Source organism: Geotrypetes seraphini, chromosome 3 (assembly GCF_902459505.1).
Source record: "Geotrypetes seraphini chromosome 3, aGeoSer1.1, whole genome shotgun sequence".
NCBI lineage: Eukaryota > Metazoa > Chordata > Amphibia > Gymnophiona > Dermophiidae > Geotrypetes > Geotrypetes seraphini.
In genome coordinates, this window is record NC_047086.1 from 103348359 (window position 1) to 103365854 (window position 17496).

Genomic DNA, 17496 nt, shown 5'->3' on the forward strand with positions numbered 1-17496 from the left:
TTGGCATCACCTCTGCTCGTCGAGTTAGTGAGCTTCAAGCATTAGTTGCGGACCCACCTTTCACAGTATTCCACCATGACAAGGTGGTCCTTCGCACTCATCCGAAATTCCTCCCTAATGTGGTCTCGGAATTTCACCTGAATCAATCCATTGTTCTCCCTGTATTTTTTCCAAAGCCTCATTCTCATCCTGGAGAATCAGCTCTTCATACTCTGGACTGTAAACGTGCTTTGGCTTTCTACCTGGAACGCACCAAGCCACACAGAATGGCTCCCCAACTTTTCATCTCCTTTGACCCGAAGAAGTTGGGACGCCCCCTCTCTAAGCATACCATCTATAACTGGATGGCGGCTTGTATCTCCTTCTGCTATGCCCAGGCTGGATTACCCCTTCACAGTAAAGTCACAGCCCATAAGGTCAGAGCAATGGCAGCCTCTGTTGCCTTCCTCAGATCGACACCGATTGAGGAGATTTGTAAGGCTGCCACTTGGTCCTCGGTTCACACCTTCACCTCTCATTATTGTCTGGATACTTTCTCCAGGCGGGATGGACAGTTTGGCCAAACAGTATTACAAAATTTATTCTCCTAAGTTGCCAACTCTCCCACCATCCCTTTGTGGTTAGCTTGGAGGTCACCAATTAGTAAGAATACCTGCCTGCTTGTCCTTGGATAAAGCAATGTTACTTACCATAACAGTTGTTATCCAGGGACAGCAGGCAGCTATTCTCACCTCCCCTGGGTTGGCTTCTCTGCTAGCTATCTGAACTGAGGAGACGCGCCCTGGTCTGGACGGGAAGGCACTCGCGCGTGTGCGTTGCAGGCGACTCAAAACTTCGAGTTTCTTGAAGCAAAAATGCTTGTGAGGCGTCCGCATCGGAGCTCCGTTGGATCACGTCACGTCGAGGGACCCTCCATCCTGGCACCGAAGAGTAGCTTTTGTTGAAGCTGATGATTCTTCAAAGTACGCTTTTGAAGCGAAGCACAACGGGTGCAAGACGACGCCCTATGATCCGGACCCAAGCACTGGAGACACCAATTGTGTGGGTCGGTCAAAGAAATAGGGCGAGCACACCGCTGACACTTCTTAAAACCCGATTGAGGGGGCATGAAGGGAAAGACAGCCGCCGCAAAATCGAAAGTCGAGGCTTCGATTTTGCCAACAGGCCCCGCCGGGGTCGGTTGAAAAAACAAGTAAAAATAAAGATTTTTTTTTTTTTTTACTGTAAGTAAAAAGAATTGAAGAAAAAAAGGAGAAGTAAAAAACTTCGAAAAAACATGCGAGCGGGAAGGCAAGGAAAAAAGTTTCAACAGCCATTGAAAAAGACGTGACTTCTTAGCTTCGCAGAAACTAAGAAACTGGGACTGCGCGCTTCCGTCGGGCGGGAAGGCACTCGCGCATGCGCGGTGCGCCCTAGCTAGAACTTTCTAAGTTCTTAGAGTGCAATTACTCTAAAATTGTCCGTACTGGGGCTCCGTCGGTGCCGTCACCCATCTGTTAAGAATATGCTGCCTGTTTGTCCTGGAATAACTATAGTTTCCTTTTCCACCTCATTCTATCATCCCCCCACATCCTCACTTGTAGATCCAGCATCTTTTTCCCTTCTTTCTTGGTCACTTTCTCTCCCCACTACTTTCCCACTTTCTCTTCTCCCTCCTCCCTTACCAGAAGCGGCAGAGCAGGTCTTGACAAACCCCTCCCTCTCTCCCTCCGTTTCCAAAGCAGTAGAGCTAGTCCTGATAACCCCCCTCTCTCCCTCCCTTACCTAATGCTATAGCAGCAACCGGTGAGCAGAGAAAGCGCCAGTAAACAGGCAGCTTCTGGGTAGCCCCAGCAGGGCCTTTCCTCTGCCGCATTGGAAGTGACGCGGCAGAGGAAAGGCCCTTCCAGGGCTGGCCAGAAAAGCTGCCTGTTTACTGGTGCTTCCTCTGCTCACCAGCTACCGCTATAGCATTGAGTGAGGAATAGAAGAGTTTGTCAGGACTGGCTCTGCTGCTTCGGGAACGAAGGGAGGGAGAGGTTTGTCAGGACCAGCTCTACTGCTTTGGGAACTGAGGGAGGTATGGGGTTGTCAGCACTTGCTCTATTGCTTCGGGAACAGAGGGAGGGACAAGGTTGTCAGCACCGGCTCTACTGCTTTGGGAATGGAAGGAGGTTGGGTGTTGTCAGGACTGGCTACCTGCTGCTTCTAGGAACAGGACGAAATTTTTAGCAGCCGCGATGCTTCGGAAGTTAGAGGGAGAGAGACTTGTGGCTGCTGCTGATGCCTCTGGGACTGAAGGAAGGGAGGGAGGGTAAGTTATTGGGTCAGGAGCACCACTTTGGACTTTGTCTTAAGAGTGCGGGAGACAATTTTATTTTTTGGCCGGTAATTTTTTTGCCGGTTGGTTGAGTGTGTCAGTTAATTGAATGCTGGTGAGCTGAGATTCTATTGTACTGTAATACAAAACAGGAACCTCTATTTATTATTTGATATTAAATACAAACAAAATGGCTTCAGGGCTAGTAAAGAGTTGATTTTCTGTTTTCATAGCCCAGATATTATAAAATTTCACTTTAATACCTTAAACATGAGCTTTGCAGCTTCCAGGAAATAGTTAGCCTTACGATACAATTCAATGGCATCAAATACTTTATTTTTTTTCAATAAATGAGATGCATATTTAGACAGCAGGGATCCAATCTCTTTCATATTATGATTTTTAGCCAACTCAACAGCTTTATTCCACTGAAATAAAAAAAACAAAACACACTGACATCAATCAATGTCAAATATGTTTGCTGTCCACAATAAAAACTAGGAAATCAGAAACAGTTTTAGTGTTTAATATTTAACCCTCCCCCCTTTACAAAAGCATAGTGCGGTTTTTAGCGCCAGCCACAACGTTAACAGCTCCGATGCTCATAGAATTCCTATGAAGCAGTAACAGCTCTGATGCCCATAGGAAGTCTAAGTATGACAGTCACATTGTAACCTCTGATCTCAATGCACTATGTGGCTGATATAATCCAGTAGTATTAGAGCGATACCATGGTATCCTTCGATGAATCATATGAAAGATCAGAACACCTTAAATACAACTCAAAATTTAATAGGTAACTACTGTTAATAAAAGAATCACATGTTCAAACTTGTTGCACCAAAAATCAAATGTGCTGTTGCGGGTTCGGCACTTGTAATTTTGATATTCACGGTTTTCATCTCATTGACTCTGCCCCTCTCGTTGACTTTTATCTCGGCACCCCAGGATGATGTCAAGGGGCAATGACATCATCCTGGGGTGCCGAGAAAAAAGTTCAGTGCTTTTTTTCAGCATGGTTGGGTAAACACCAGTGTCTGAGAAGTATGTGTTTTGCTAGGGTGCCCAGAAAAAAGTTCAGCACTTTGCTTCAGTGTAATTAGGCTGACATGTACCGTATTTTCACGCAGATAACGCGCACCCGTGTAAAACGCGCACAAGGGTATAGCGCGCAGAAACCACGATTTTATGTACAAAAACTTTTGTATACCGCGCTCACGGGTATACCGCGCATGCAGCCCGACTGTCCTTTCGCCCGCCCCGACTCTCCTCTGGCCACCCCGACTCTCCTTGAAAGTCCTGTCCCCCCTTGAAGGTCTGCCTGTCCCCCTTGAAGGTCTGTCCCCATCCTGAAAGCCTGATGCCCCCCCTGACGTCCGATACATCCCCCCCCCCCCGGCAGGACCACTCGCACCCCCACCCCGAAGGACCGCCGACTCCCCGACAATATCGGGCCAGGAGGGAGCCCAAACCCTCCTGGCCACGGCGACCCCCTACCCCCACCCCACACTACATTACGGGCAGGAGGGATCCCAGGCCCTCCTGCCCTCGACGCAAACCCCCCTCCCTCCAACGACCGCCCCCCCCAAGAACCTCCGACCGCCCCCCCAGCCGACCCGCGACCCCCCTGGCCGACCCCCACGACACCCCCACCCCCCTTCCCCGTACCTTTGGTAGTTGGCCGGACAGACGGGAGCCAAACCCGCCTGTCCGGCAGGCAGCCAACGACGGAATGAGGCCGGATTGGCCCATCCGTCCCAAAGCTCCGCCTACTGGTGGGGCCTAAGGCGCGTGGGCCAATCAGAATAGGCCCTGGAGCCTTAGGTCCCACCTGGGGGCGCGGCCTGAGGCACATGGTCGGGTTGGGCCCATGTGCCTCAGGCCGCGCCCCCAGGTGGGACCTAAGGCTCCAGGGCCTATTCTGATTGGCCCACGCGCCTTAGGCCCCACCAGTAGGCAGAGCTTTGGGACGGATGGGCCAATCCGGCCTCATTCCGTCGTTGGCTGCCTGCCGGACAGGCGGGTTTGGCTCCCGTCTGTCCGGCCAACTACCAAAGGTACGGGGAAGGGGGGTGGGGGTGTCGTGGGGGTCGGCCAGGGGGGTCGCGGGTCGGCTGGGAGGGCGGTCGGAGGTTCTTGGGGGGGGGGCGGTCGTTGGAGGGGGGGGGGGTTTGCGTCGAGGGCAGGAGGGCCTGGGATCCCTCCTGCCCGTAATGTAGTGCGGGGTGGGGGTAGGGGGTCGCCGTGGCCAGGAGGGTTTGGGCTCCCTCCTGGCCCGATATTGTCGGGGAGTTGGGGAGTCGGCCGGGCAAGAGGGCTTGGGCTCCCTCTTGCTCCGATCGTGGATACGGGTGCGGGTGGGAGCGCGTGCGAGCGGTCGTTCGGGGTGGGGGTGCGAGCGGTCCTGCTGGGGGGGGGTGAATCGGGCGTCGGGCGGGGTGGGAACTATGTAAAAAAATTTTTGTATACCACGCTCACGCGTATAACGCGCGAGGGGTATGCGCGGTAGGTAAAAACGAGTATAACGCGCGCGTTATATGCGTGAAAATACGGTATATACTGGACATCTGGAGGATTCAACTGGACACTACAGACCTATATTCAGACCTATATTTTCCCATAGCCAGGCCCAGCCTGTGTACCTTGCTACAGCTGCAGCCTTTGCAATGCCAGCAATGATGTTCTTGTTTTCATTCCCTGCTGGGAGTCTATCTCTTCAAGGCCCTGCTGGACTCTTATCACTGCTATATGACTTCATATGCCAAACACCCTAAAAAGCCATAAACCATTTATAATGAGCAAGGAGCTCTGCTCATGTGGGTGTAACAAGATGAAAGAACTTGGTACCAAACCATGGACTCTCTGTCTCTGAACCAAGCTATGGGAACCAGATAGCTGGATTGTTGAAAGGCCATCTCTTTGCCAACTTTTCATCTTACAAGGACACCAACTCGAATATGCATAGAATTGTAAAACCTCTAATTAGTAGATGCAAGTCTCCGTGCTGAAAGATGAGAGTTCAGCAACAGTTCTCTGTTTCTGTAAGGCCCCCATTTTACTGGGGGGGGGGGGGGTGGAGGTGAGAGAGAGGCGTGGACGATAGGGAAGAGTTAGCTGTACATTATTTTTATGTACCAATAGGGAGTACATAACTAGAATTCGGGGATGGCCTTTTTTGGAACAAAGGAAGAATTTCTCTGTATAAAAAACACATGCATTCTAAGAAAAGCCAGAGAAAGATTCTCTTACTTATGCTACGGGGAACTGCTAGCCCCCTGCTAAGCATATGAGTGCAAATTCTTCTCTCCATTGTATATTCTGAACTGACAATACTTTATATATTTTTTTGTGCTATGCCTTGGCTGCTGAAATATTGTAACTTTTTATACTACCAATAAACAAATATTGTCTGTTTTGGAAGATACAATGCCGTCTTGTAGTTATTCCAATGAGGTCAGCAAAGCAGCCTTTTTATCTCATTGGTGACCCCGACGTGATCATGATTAACAGATTTATTTTTTAAGGTGCTCCGGTGAACTCCAAAGAGAAACGCGTTCAGGAGGCGTAAGTATTCCGCCTTGGTGCTGGACGGACGGTGTTCCTGGGTGAGGCAAATATATATATATTTCTAGTCACCCAGAGACCGTACGGAATTAACACTGTACAAATTGTAAGTATAACTTTTTACTTTAATTTTTATATATATTAGACGTCAGTTTTATAAATAGGGAAAGATAGAACAGTGTAGGGACGTGCGTGTTTTTTGTTTTCAAGAGATTATATATTTTGTATACAATAGGGAATTGAGCAGTTTAGTCTGCATCAGGATGTTACCTCTAGAGGTCATGCAAACGACCAATTCCAAATTAGCTACAAACATCTCCCACTTCCATGAAAAATGGATTAAAGTGACAGCTCCAGACTCTGGATCAGACTCTGAGTTTTCTGATTCAGCATCTGACGACCATGCAGCACAAACACACGTATATGCAGACCCTGTCCGAACCATGTTCCACTCAGCACTCTCTCCTATGGAGATAGTGCTCCAGAATGAGAGATCTCCCAAGTATGTATACGTTTGGGTATCTAATTTGGCAGATTGGAGAGAAGGACAGGCCCCGCAAATGATTCCCTACCCCCGAGAGGGGTCATTTGAAACTATCCATATGAATACTGCCCGACTGTGCATCAAGCAAGGCACAGGAGACCCCGGCTGGGATCTCAAATACATGAAAAAAGGCTTAAAGGTGTGGGAACAATATGAGCACATGTACAAGGGAGAAGCAGTTCAATTCCCAGGAACTGCTTTAGGACAAAGCGTGACTACACCCATGCCCATTATACAAGCCCCCCTTCTCATGAGCACAAAAGAAGGAGGGGGAGTGCAGCGCTCCTACATTCCTTGGAGCTTCACTGATTTTGTGGCAATTAAACAGCAGCTCCCGCCTTTGATGCAGGGAGCTGGCCCATGGATTAAAAAATTTGAGAAGCTAACAGCTCAATGGACCTTAGGGATAGGTGACGTCCGACACCTATTAGTCCAATTGGTAGGCAATACAGCAACTGATATCTTTTCAGATGCTGGCATTCCAGATTATACACCCGATGTCACATACTTTGACGTGGCCCCATTTAATACCAGCCGCCCGAGGGTCTGGAAAACCCTGCAGGACCGATACCCTGACATTAAAGATTTTTCAAAGTTAACCACTAAAAGCTACCCTCTGACAAATGACATTTATGCTCAGCCTTGTAGTCATGCGATCATGCGAGATCTGGCATACCAGATCTTAAAAAGCACGTTGCCAAAAAAGGTTCAGAGCAAGTTAGACAATGTTGTAGAAATAGAAGGAAAACATTTGAGTGAGATTGTTTCTCATGTCAATCAGTTTGTGAAACAATCAAAAGAAGAGGAAGCCAAAATAGAGAAAGAAATGGCACAGATGCAAAAGAAGGTTTTTGCTTTACAGATTGAAAAGGAGGAATCAGCGAAGACAGACAAACAAATACAACAGATTATCTAGGCTATCCAAGATAACATTAACACAACAGTAGAAAAGGCATTACAGCTTGCTCAAATTAAATGGACTAACAACTCCCGGCAACCCCCCTTCCGAGGAGGCCGTAGGGGGAGAGGTACCCCGTCTCAAATACCCAGATCTCAGATACAATGCTTTACGTGCCATAGATTTGGCCGTTATGCAAATGAATGTAGAAATCAAACCCTGCGAGGGAAAGCACAGTTACTTACCGTAACAGGTGTTATCCAGGGACAGCAGGCAGATATTCTTTACGCATGGGTGATGTCACCGACGGAGCCCCCGGTACGGACCTTTTTACTAGAAAGTTCTAGTTGGCCGCACCGCGCGTGCGCGAGTGCCTTCCCGCCCGACGGAGGAGTGCGTGGTCCCCAGTTAGTATAAGCCAGCTAAGAAGCCAACCCGGGGAGGTGGGTGGGACGTAAGAATATCTGCCTGCTGTCCCTGGATAACACCTGTTACGGTAAGTAACTGTGCTTTATCCCAGGACAAGCAGGCAGCATATTCTTTACGCATGGGTGACCTCCAAGCTAACAAAGAGGGAGGAGGGATGGTTGGCCATTAGGAAAATAAATTCTGAAGTACAGATTGGCCGAAGTGCCCATCCCGTCTGGAGAAAGCATCCAGACAGTAGTGAGTAGTGAATGTGTGAACTGAGGACCAGGTGGCCGCCTTGCAGATTTCCTCTATGGGTGTGGAACGGAGGAAAGCAACAGAAGCGGCCATAGCTCTCACCCTGTGGGCCGTGACAGCACCGTCCAGTGACAGACCGGCCCGAGCATAACAGAACGCGATGCAAGCTGCAAGCCAGTTGGATAGCGTCCGTTTAGAGACCGGTCGACCCAAACGATTCGGGTCGAAGGTCAGGAAGAGCTGAGGGGACAAGCGGTGAGCCCTTGTACGATCAAGATAGTAAGCCAGGGCACACTTGCAATCAAGACTGTGCAATGCCTGTTCCCCGGGATGTGAATGAGGTTTCGGGAAGAAAACAGGCAACACAATGGACTGGTTGAGGTGGAAAGCTGAGACCACCTTGGGGAGGAACTTTGGATGGGTGCGCAGAACCACCTTGTCATGATGAAAAATAGTGAACGGTGGATCGGCAACTAGTGCATGAAGCTCACTAACCCTCCTGGCAGAGGTGATGGCAATGAGGAAAAGCACCTTCCATGTCAGAAATTTGAGTGAAGTTGTGGCAAGTGGCTCAAAAGGAGGTTTCATGAGGGCAGACAACACCACATTCAGGTCCCAGACGACCGGAGGAGGCTTCAGAGGTGGTTTGATGTTGAAGAGGCCCCTCATGAATCGGGAAACCAGAGGGTGAGCCGTGAGAGGTTTTCCGAGGACAGGCTCATGAAATGCCGTGATGGCACTGAGATGGACTCTGATTGATGTAGACTTGAGGCCTGCGTTGGACAGGGAGAGCAAGTAGTCCAGAACAGTTTCCACCGCTAAAGAGGTGGGATTGTGATGATGACGGAGGCACCAAGAGGAGAACCTGGTCCACTTCTGATGGTAACATTGGAGAGTGGCCGGTTTCCTGGAGGCGTCCAAAATGAGACGGACAGGCTGAGATAGATTTCCTGGAGAGGTCAGCCCGAGAGAAACCAAGCTGTCAGGTGGAGCGAAGACAGATTGGGATGTAGGAGAGACTGATGCTGCTGTGTAAGTAGAGTAGGAAACACAGGTAGAGGAATGGGCTCCCTGGAGCTGAGTTGAAGCAGGAGGGAGAACCAGTGTTGACGAGGCCACCGGGGAGCTATGAGGATCATGGTGGCTCCGTCCCTGCGGAGTTTGGATAAAGTCCGCAACATCAGAGGTAGAGGAGGAAAGGCATAGAGGAACCGATCCGTCCAATCGAGAAGGAATGCATCCGGGGCCAGACGGTGAGGAGAGAAGAGTCTGGAGCAGAACTGGGGCAGCTGATGGTTGTGAGGGGCTGCAAATAGGTCCACTTGCGGAGTGCCCCAGCGAGCAAAAATGGAGAGGAGCGTGGGAGGATCCAAAGTCCACTCGTGAGGTTGCAGGATGCGACTGAGATTGTCGGCCAGGGAGTTCTGTTCGCCCTGGATATAGACAGCCTTGAGGAAGAGACTGCGGGCCGTGGCCCAGGTCCAAATGCGAAGAGCCTCCTGACAAAGGAGGCGAGATCCGGTGCCGCCCTGTTTGTTTATGTAGTACATGGCGACTTGGTTGTCCGTGCACAGGAGCAGAACCTGAGGACAAAGAAGGTGCTGGAAGGCCTTGAGAGCGTAGAACATGGCTCGTAGTTCTAGGAAATTGATGTGATGTAGACGCTCCTGTGGGGTCCAAAGACCTTGGGTGCGTAGGTCTCCCAGGTGAGCTCCCCATGCATAAGGGGAGGCATCCGTGGTGATGATCATGGAATGCGGGGGCAGATGAAAAAGAAGGCCCCTGGAAAGATTTGAGGAGTTCAACCACCATTGTAGAGATCGCTGAAGAGACGATGTCACAGAGATGGGATGAGAAAGAAGGTTCGAGGTCTGTGACCACTGGTTGGCCAGAGTCCATTGAGGTGTCCTGAGGTGGAGTCGTGCCAGGGGAAGCACATGCACCGTCGAGGCCATGTGGCCCAGGAGGACCATCATCTGTCTGGCAGGAATGGAGTAATGAAGGAGCACCTGACGACACAGGCGGAGCAGATTCCGCTGACGGTCGGAGGGGAGAAACGCCCTCATTAGTGTGGTGTCGAGAACTGCTCCAATGAATTGAAGGCGCTGTGTGGGAAACAGGTGCGACTTGGGGTAGTTGATCTCGAACCCCAGAAGATGGAGGAGAGAGATGGTATGATGAGTGGCTTGTAGCACAAGCGGAGACGTAGGTGCTTTCACCAACCAATCGTCCAAGTAGGGAAACACCTGAAGGTTGTGAGACCTGAGGAAGGCCGCCGCCACAATGAGGCATTTGGTGAACACCCTGGGTGATGAAGCGAGGCCAAAAGGTAGCACTTTGTACTGATAATGGCGATGGTGCACCTGGAATTGGAGGTAGCGCCGTGAAGTTGGATTGATTGGGATGTGAGTGTAGGCCTCTTTGAGGTCCAGGGAACATAGCCAGTCGTTCTGAGAGAGATGAGGGTAAAGCGTGGCAAGGGAGAGCATTCTGAACTTCTCCTTGACTAGACACTTGTTGAGGTCCCTGAGATCGAGAATGGGACGTAGGTCTCCTGTCTTCTTTGGAACTAGAAAGTAACGGGAGTAGAATCCCCGGCCTCTTTGTTCCGGAGGTACTTCTTCGATGGCATTGAGAAGAAGGAGGGATTGGACCTCCCTCAGAAGGAGGGGGGTTTGAGTTGAAAGAGAAGCAGACTCTACGGGAGGATTGTCTGGTGGAAGAGTCTGGAAGTTGAGAGAGTAGCCGTGGCGGATGATGTTGAGGACCCACTGGTCCGATGTGATGACCTCCCAACGGCTGATGAAAATGTGTAGCCTGCCTCCGATTGGCTGAGGAAGAGGCAATGAGGGTGGAAGACTGGCTAAGCCCTGGAGAGAGAAGTCAAAAGGGCTGAGAAAGTTTGGCAGGAGGAAGAGGCTTGGCAGGTTGATTAGACTGTGCACGAGCCTGGGTGTGTTGGTGTTGGCGGGCCCGCCTAGGTTGCTGCGAAGGTGGGTTGAGCGGCCTAGCGGAGAACCTGCGCTGATAAGAAGTCTGCGGTCGGTAAGGACGAGCAGGAGGCGCCTTCTTTTTTGGTTTAATGAGAGTATCCCATCTGGTCTCATGGGCGGAGAGTTTCTGTGTGGTGGTATCCAGGGACTCTCCGAATAATTCGTCTCCCAGACATGGGGCGTTGGCTAGTCTGTCCTGATGGTTGACGTCCAGATCAGAGACCCTGAGCCAGGCCAGGCGGCGCATAGCCACAGCGATGGCAGATGCACGGGAGGTGAGCTCAAAAGAGTCATAGATAGAGCGCACCATAAATTTTCTCAGTTGAAGCAGGCTGGAGATGTGCTGCTGGAATAGTGGAACCTTGTGCTCCGGCATGTACTTTTGCATGGCGGAGAGTTGCATTACCAGATGTTTCAGGTAGAAAGAAAAATGGAAAGAGTAGTTGTTTGCCCTGTTGGCAAGCATGGCATTCTGGTAGAGCCGCTTGCCAAACTTGTCCATAGTTTTGCCCTCTCTGCCAGGAGGGGTGGAGGCATAAACACTAGAGCCCTGAGTCTTTTTTAAAGTGGACTCTACCAGGAGAGACTCATGGGGCAGCTGGGGTTTATCAAATCCCGGGATTGGAATAACCCTGTAAAGGCTATCCAGTTTACGGGGCGCCCCAGGGACAGTCAGTGGATTCTCCCAATTTTTATAAAAAGTTTCCCGTAGGATGTCATGCACGGGCAACTTTAGGAACTCTTTAGGGGGTTGATCGAAATCTAATGCCTCCAGGAAAGCCTGTGACTTCTTAGAGTCAGATTCCAGAGGCAAGGATAAGGCCCCCGATAACTCCCTGAGAAATTTAGAAAAGGAAGATTGCTCAGGTTTAGATGTGGTATCGGGGGCCGAAGGCTCTTCGTCCGACGACGATGCATCCTCCTTGGTACCGAGGGGGGATTCTTCCCAGAGGTCCGGGTCTCTGACATCGGTGTGCGTGTGTCGAGAGACTGGAGTGGAAGGCTCGGTATGGTGAGTTTTAGACCGAGACTTGCCTGAGCGTACCGAGACGGTACCGGGGGATGAAGACCTGTGTCTGTCTCGGTCCCGGGAAGAACGGTGCCGGTCAGGTTCGCGGGAAGACCGGTGTTCCGTTCGGTCCCGAGGAGGATCGGTCGTCGTCAAGGCGACAGCCTCGGCATGGGCCTGGAGATGTGGCGCCGAGAGAATGGGCATGGAGGAGTCCATAGGTACCGATGGCGTGGATACCTGTTGGACGGTGCGGGGCTCGGGCCGGTCTGGTACCGAAAGTAGCGGTGCCAGGATAGAGGGCAAGAGCTGTTTAAGTTGCTGTTGGAGTTGTTCCTGCAACTTATCCTGGAGGATGGCCGCAATGCGGTCATCCAGGGGTGGCACCGGAACCACTTTTTTCTGCTTTGGTTCCATGGGTGCCGCTCTACGCTCCGGCGATGAGGAGGCCGATGACGAGGCACTCACCGATATCGGAGCGGAGCGCTTTTTGGTTCGGCGTGGAGCCGAAAGAGCTGGTGTCGCCACCGAGGTGGGAGGGCGCTCAAGGGTGGAAGGCTTCTTAGCCGGCTTACCTGGCGCCGGTGGCGCCGATGTAGTTTCAGGCGGTGTCGAAGTGGTCGGTGCCGATTTCGACGGTGCCGCAGTTGAAGAAGTCGAGTCCATAGTCGGGCCGGTGCCGAACAGTAGACTTTGCTGGATTTGACGATTCTTCAAAGTGCGTTTTTTAAGAGTGGCACAGCGGGTGCAGGAGTCCGCCCGATGCTCAGGTCCCAAGCACTGTAAACACCAATTGTGTGGGTCAGTGAGGGAGATCGGGCGTGCACACCGCTGGCACTTCTTAAAACCGGGCTGCGGGGGCATGAATGGAAACACGGCCTCCGCAAAATCAAACCCCGAGGCCTGGATCGTGACAACAGGCCCCGCCGGGGCAAGAACGAAAAACGAAGTCAAAAGAAAATATTTTTTTTTTTTTTTTTTTTAAATGAAAGAAAAAAGCACCCGAAGGTGAATAAAAATGAAAAAGAACGCGAGCGGGAAGGCAAAAAGAGGATTTCAATCGGAGTTGAAAAACGCACGTCTTCTTCGCTCCGCGGAAACGAAGAAACTGGGGACCACGCACTCCTCCGTCGGGCGGGAAGGCACTCGCGCACGCGCGGTGCGGCCAACTATAACTTTCTAGTAAAAAGGTCCGTACCGGGGGCTCCGTCGGTGACGTCACCCATGCGTAAAGAATATGCTGCCTGCTTGTCCTGGGATAAAGGCAGGTACAGGGGAGGCAGAGGCAATCCTCGGCCCCCTGGCAACCCTTATAATCACGGAGGGCAAATGAATCAGGACCATGCTCCTGCTTTCCCTTATCCTGCTGGAGTCCCGCACCAGTGGGAGGGCCCTGAGGATGGGAATGCATATACCCAATGACGGTCTCAATATGTTTGCAAAAAGAAAAGATTTATTTTGGTATGTGTGTGTTCTTTTTCTCAATAGATAGAAGCTTTCCCTTGCTCCTCTGAGTCAGCGGCTGCTGCTGCAGAGATGCTTTGCCGTGAGCTCTTTAGTAGACATGGTGTGCCTGAATTTCTGTACTCAGACAATGGCACCCATTTCCGTAATGACCTCTTGGCTGAGGTCTGTGCCCGGCTGAGCTTTGCACAAAACTTTGTAACTATTTACCATCCGCAAAGTAACGGGTACGCAGAAAAGACCCATGATCTTCTCAAAAGTGGCGTAAGCTTATGCCCTCTGCTTGCTCTAATTGGCTAGCATACCTGCCTGCTGCACTGTATGCTGTCCGGAACAGGACATTTAAATTGGACATTTAAATTGGACATTTGTATATATACTGTATGTATATATATACAGTGGTGCCTCGCATAACGGACGCCTCGCACAGCGAACGCTGCGCACAACGAACTTTATGTCTTGATTCGTACAACGAACTTCGTTTCACACAACGAAGTCGCCCGAGCTGCATCCTTCCGCGCAGGCACTGCGCTTAACTGCCCTCTCTCCGCCTGGCTCCCTCTTGCCCCCCCGACTCCCCGACACGATCGGGGCAAGAGGGAGCTCAAGCCCTCTTGCCCCCCCGACTCCCCGACACGATCGGGGCAAGAGGGAGCCCAAGCCCTCTTGCCCCCCCGACTCCCCGACACGATCGGGGCAAGAGGGAGCTCAAGCCCTCTTGCCCCCCCGACTCCCCGACACGATCGGGGCAAGAGGGAGCCCAAGCCCTCTTGCCCCCCCGACTCCCCGACACGATCGGGCCAGGAGGGAGCCCAAGTCCTCCTGGCCACGGCGACCCCCTCACCCCACCCTGCACTACATTACGGGCAGGAGGGATCCCAGGCCCTCCTGCCCTCGACGCAAACCCCCCTCCCCCCAACGACCGCCCCCCCAAGAACCTCCGACCGCCCCCCAGCCGACCCGCGACCCCCCTGGCCGACCCCCACGACACCCCCAACCCCCTTCCCCGTACCTTTCTGTAGTTGGCCGGACAGACAGGAGCCAAACCCGCCTGTCCGGCAGGCAGCCAACGACGGAATGAGGCCGGATTGGCCCATCCGTCCCAAAGCTCCGCCTACTGGTGGGGCCTAAGGCGCCTGGGCCAATCAGAATAGGCCCGGGAGCCTTAGGTCCCTCCTGGGGGCGGGGCCTGAGGCACATGGGCCCAACCCGACCATGTGCCTCAGGCCCTGCCCCCAGGAGGGACCTAAGGCTCCCGGGCCTATTCTGATTGGCCCAGGCGCCTTAGGCCCCACCAGTAGGCGGAGCTTTGGGACGGATGGGCCAATCCGGCCTCATTCCGTCGTTGGCTGCCTGCCGGACAGGCGGGTTTGGCTCCCGTCTGTCCGGCCAACTACAGAAATGTACGGGGAAGGGGGTTGGGGGTGTCGTGGGGGTCGGCCAGGGGGGTCGCGGGTCGGCTGGGGGGGCGGTCGGAGGTTCTTGGGGGGGGGCGGTCGTTGGGGGGAGGGGGGGTTTGCGTCGAGGGCAGGAGGGCCTGGGATCCCTCCTGCCCGTAATGTAGTGCAGGGTGGGGTTAGGGGGTCGCCGTGGCCAGGAGGACTTGGGCTCCCTCCTGGCCCGATATTGTCGGGGGGTTGGGGGATCGGCGGGGCAAGAGGGCTTGGGCTCCCTCTTGCCCCGATCGTGTCGGGGAGTCGGGGGGGCAAGAGGGCTTGGGCTCCCTCTTGCCCCGATCGTGTCGGGGAGTCGGGGGGGCAAGAGGGCTTGGGCTCCCTCTTGCCCCGATCGTGTCGGGGAGTCGGGGGGGGCAAGAGGGCTTGGGCTCCCTCTTGCCCCGATCGTGTCGGGGAGTCGGGGGGGGGGGCAAGAGGGCTTGGGCTCCCTCTTGCCCCGATCGTGTCGGGGAGTCGGGGGGGCAAGAGGGCTTGGGCTCCCTCTTGCCCCGATCGTGTCGGGGAGTCGGGGGGCAAGAGGGCTTGGGCTCCCTCTTGCCCCGATCGTGTCGGGGAGTCGGGGGGGCAAGAGGGCTTGAGCTCCCTCTTGCCCCGATCGTGTCGGGGGTGCCAGGGACCACACGGAGTCACCCACCGTACCACCCGATTCGGGTAAGCGCAGGTATCGGTGGGTGGCTTATTTGCGGGGGGGGTGCCTTATTTTACATTTTTTTCTAAAAAGGGGGGGCTGTCTTATTTGATGGCCCTGCCTTATCATCGGGGAAACACGGTAGAAAAAAAAAAAAAAATGAACAGTTAAGTCCCAGTTTTTGCCGCTGAGACTCTGCCCTCTCTCACTGTAAAATTAGACTCTACTTAGTCCGTCTTTAAATTTAAAAAATGTGTGTTGTTTTAAAAAACAATTATGTTTTTAGATGTATCTAAATAAAAATAATAACCAAAAATTTATCTTTTTTTATGTCATCTTAGCATATTTTATGCTGCAGAACGAATTATTTTTTTTTACATGTATTCTTATGGGAAAACGCGTTTCACATAACGAACGTTTCGCATAACAAACTTGCTCCTGGAACCAATTAAGTTCGTTGTGTGAGGCACCACTGTATATATATATATATATATATATATTAGGGGAACGAATAGGGTTGAGTCAAGATCTGGATTTTTTTTTTTCTCTCTTTCTGTGCACCCTGCAATTGTGTGTGTATGAGACATGCCAGGGGCACATGGGTCTAGTCATATGGGTCTAGACATAATAAGGAAAGTGTTTTCTTTCTTTCTTTTCTTTGTTTTGTTTTAGGATATCTTTTGACTTTAGGAGACATTATAATTCGTTTATACCGCTGTGGGTATCTGACGTTTTCTAGCATCAGTTTCTGATGATGGACCTTTCTGCGTTGGTTATATGAAATTTGTACCCCGTAATGTGTATTTGTCTTTAGATTATATTTTGATGTGACAGGAACAACAAACACTAGTGTTTGGATTTCGGCTTTGCAATGTATTTTGCCTACAATAAATAAACTAAGGTATGCTCATTAGTTCTGAATTGGTTCAGGCTTTTACACAGCCATGCTTGGACTGAATTAACTCTCCTCATCTTATGGTTTAGCACCATTTAGATAAATTCAAAGCACCAAAACAACCACCCAAACATTTTCCCTTTGCCCTCTCCTTGTTTCTTATTTGTTTAATTCTGGGTTTGTAGAGGTTGTTTTTTTTTTGTAATTTTGTAATTCCTTCTTGTTTTCTTCACCTTATTTTTATTGTTGTCCGAGGCTTAGTATTTGGAATTTAATCAACTTTTTGTCATACTTGTCCAATTAATAAAACAAAAGCTCTGGGGACACCTGACAAGACACAGAGAACGAGAAATTGGTGATATTGAGAAATTACCCAGGGAGATGGAAAAAGCATTTAGGTTGGAAACCTGGGAAAGGTTGGTAAAGCAAGACAGCATGATTGTTGCCGTAAGTTGCAGACAGGATAGGGTAAGTTGATAAACAGGGTACAATGCATGTGGATCAAGACAGAATTAAGAATGTGAGTTTCGCAATGATGAAGGACTGTGATTTTAGCCATATAATTTTGTCAAGCTTGAAGGAACTAATGTTTGATACTGAGTGCAGTGGATTTGTTACAGGAAGTGAGTAATTTAAAGAGAATTGAGCCAGATAAGTTCTCGCGTAAAAGTGTGTCTGCTGGTAATAACAAAGTAAAACCCAAACAAACAAAAAGTGACCATTTGTCAGACATGTGGGGTTTGTGTTGGGCACATCCCAGCTTTTGTATCCCAGTGTTGGAAGATTTAAAGTACTTGACTACCAATGATAGCGGTTAAGTATCCATATTTTTCTGACCATCGAAATATTTGGATTGTGATTCATTCTTGTGTGCTTACTGTCTCCTTTGCTTTCCCGTTTTGTGTCTTTCTCCTGGTGTTCTTTATGAATTCTTTCTTCCCATGCACGTTTGTATAACGTGCTATTCTCACTCAGCTTCTACATACCATTGGAAACAGAAATTCCTTTACAATATACTTGGTAGTTCAAACTCCTGAGGAAGTGGGTAGTTATTTTGTATGGCAGTGCAGACTACAGTA

At 51.0% G+C, this 17496-nt stretch overlaps 1 protein-coding gene across 3 annotated transcripts in view; it reads right to left on the bottom strand.

The window, feature by feature from the left end:
* The window catches only part of WDR35 (WD repeat domain 35), a 315141-nt gene that overhangs the window by 33663 nt on the left and 263982 nt on the right, over positions 1-17496 (bottom strand). For 2 of the 3 annotated variants that reach the window (XM_033936985.1, XM_033936986.1), the window contains one exon: positions 2563-2727. The exons of the other annotated variant lie outside the window; for it this stretch is intronic. In XM_033936985.1, the coding sequence (XP_033792876.1) occupies positions 2563-2727 (165 nt within the window). The remainder of the gene's footprint in view (positions 1-2562; positions 2728-17496) is intronic. 3 annotated transcript variants of the gene reach the window in all.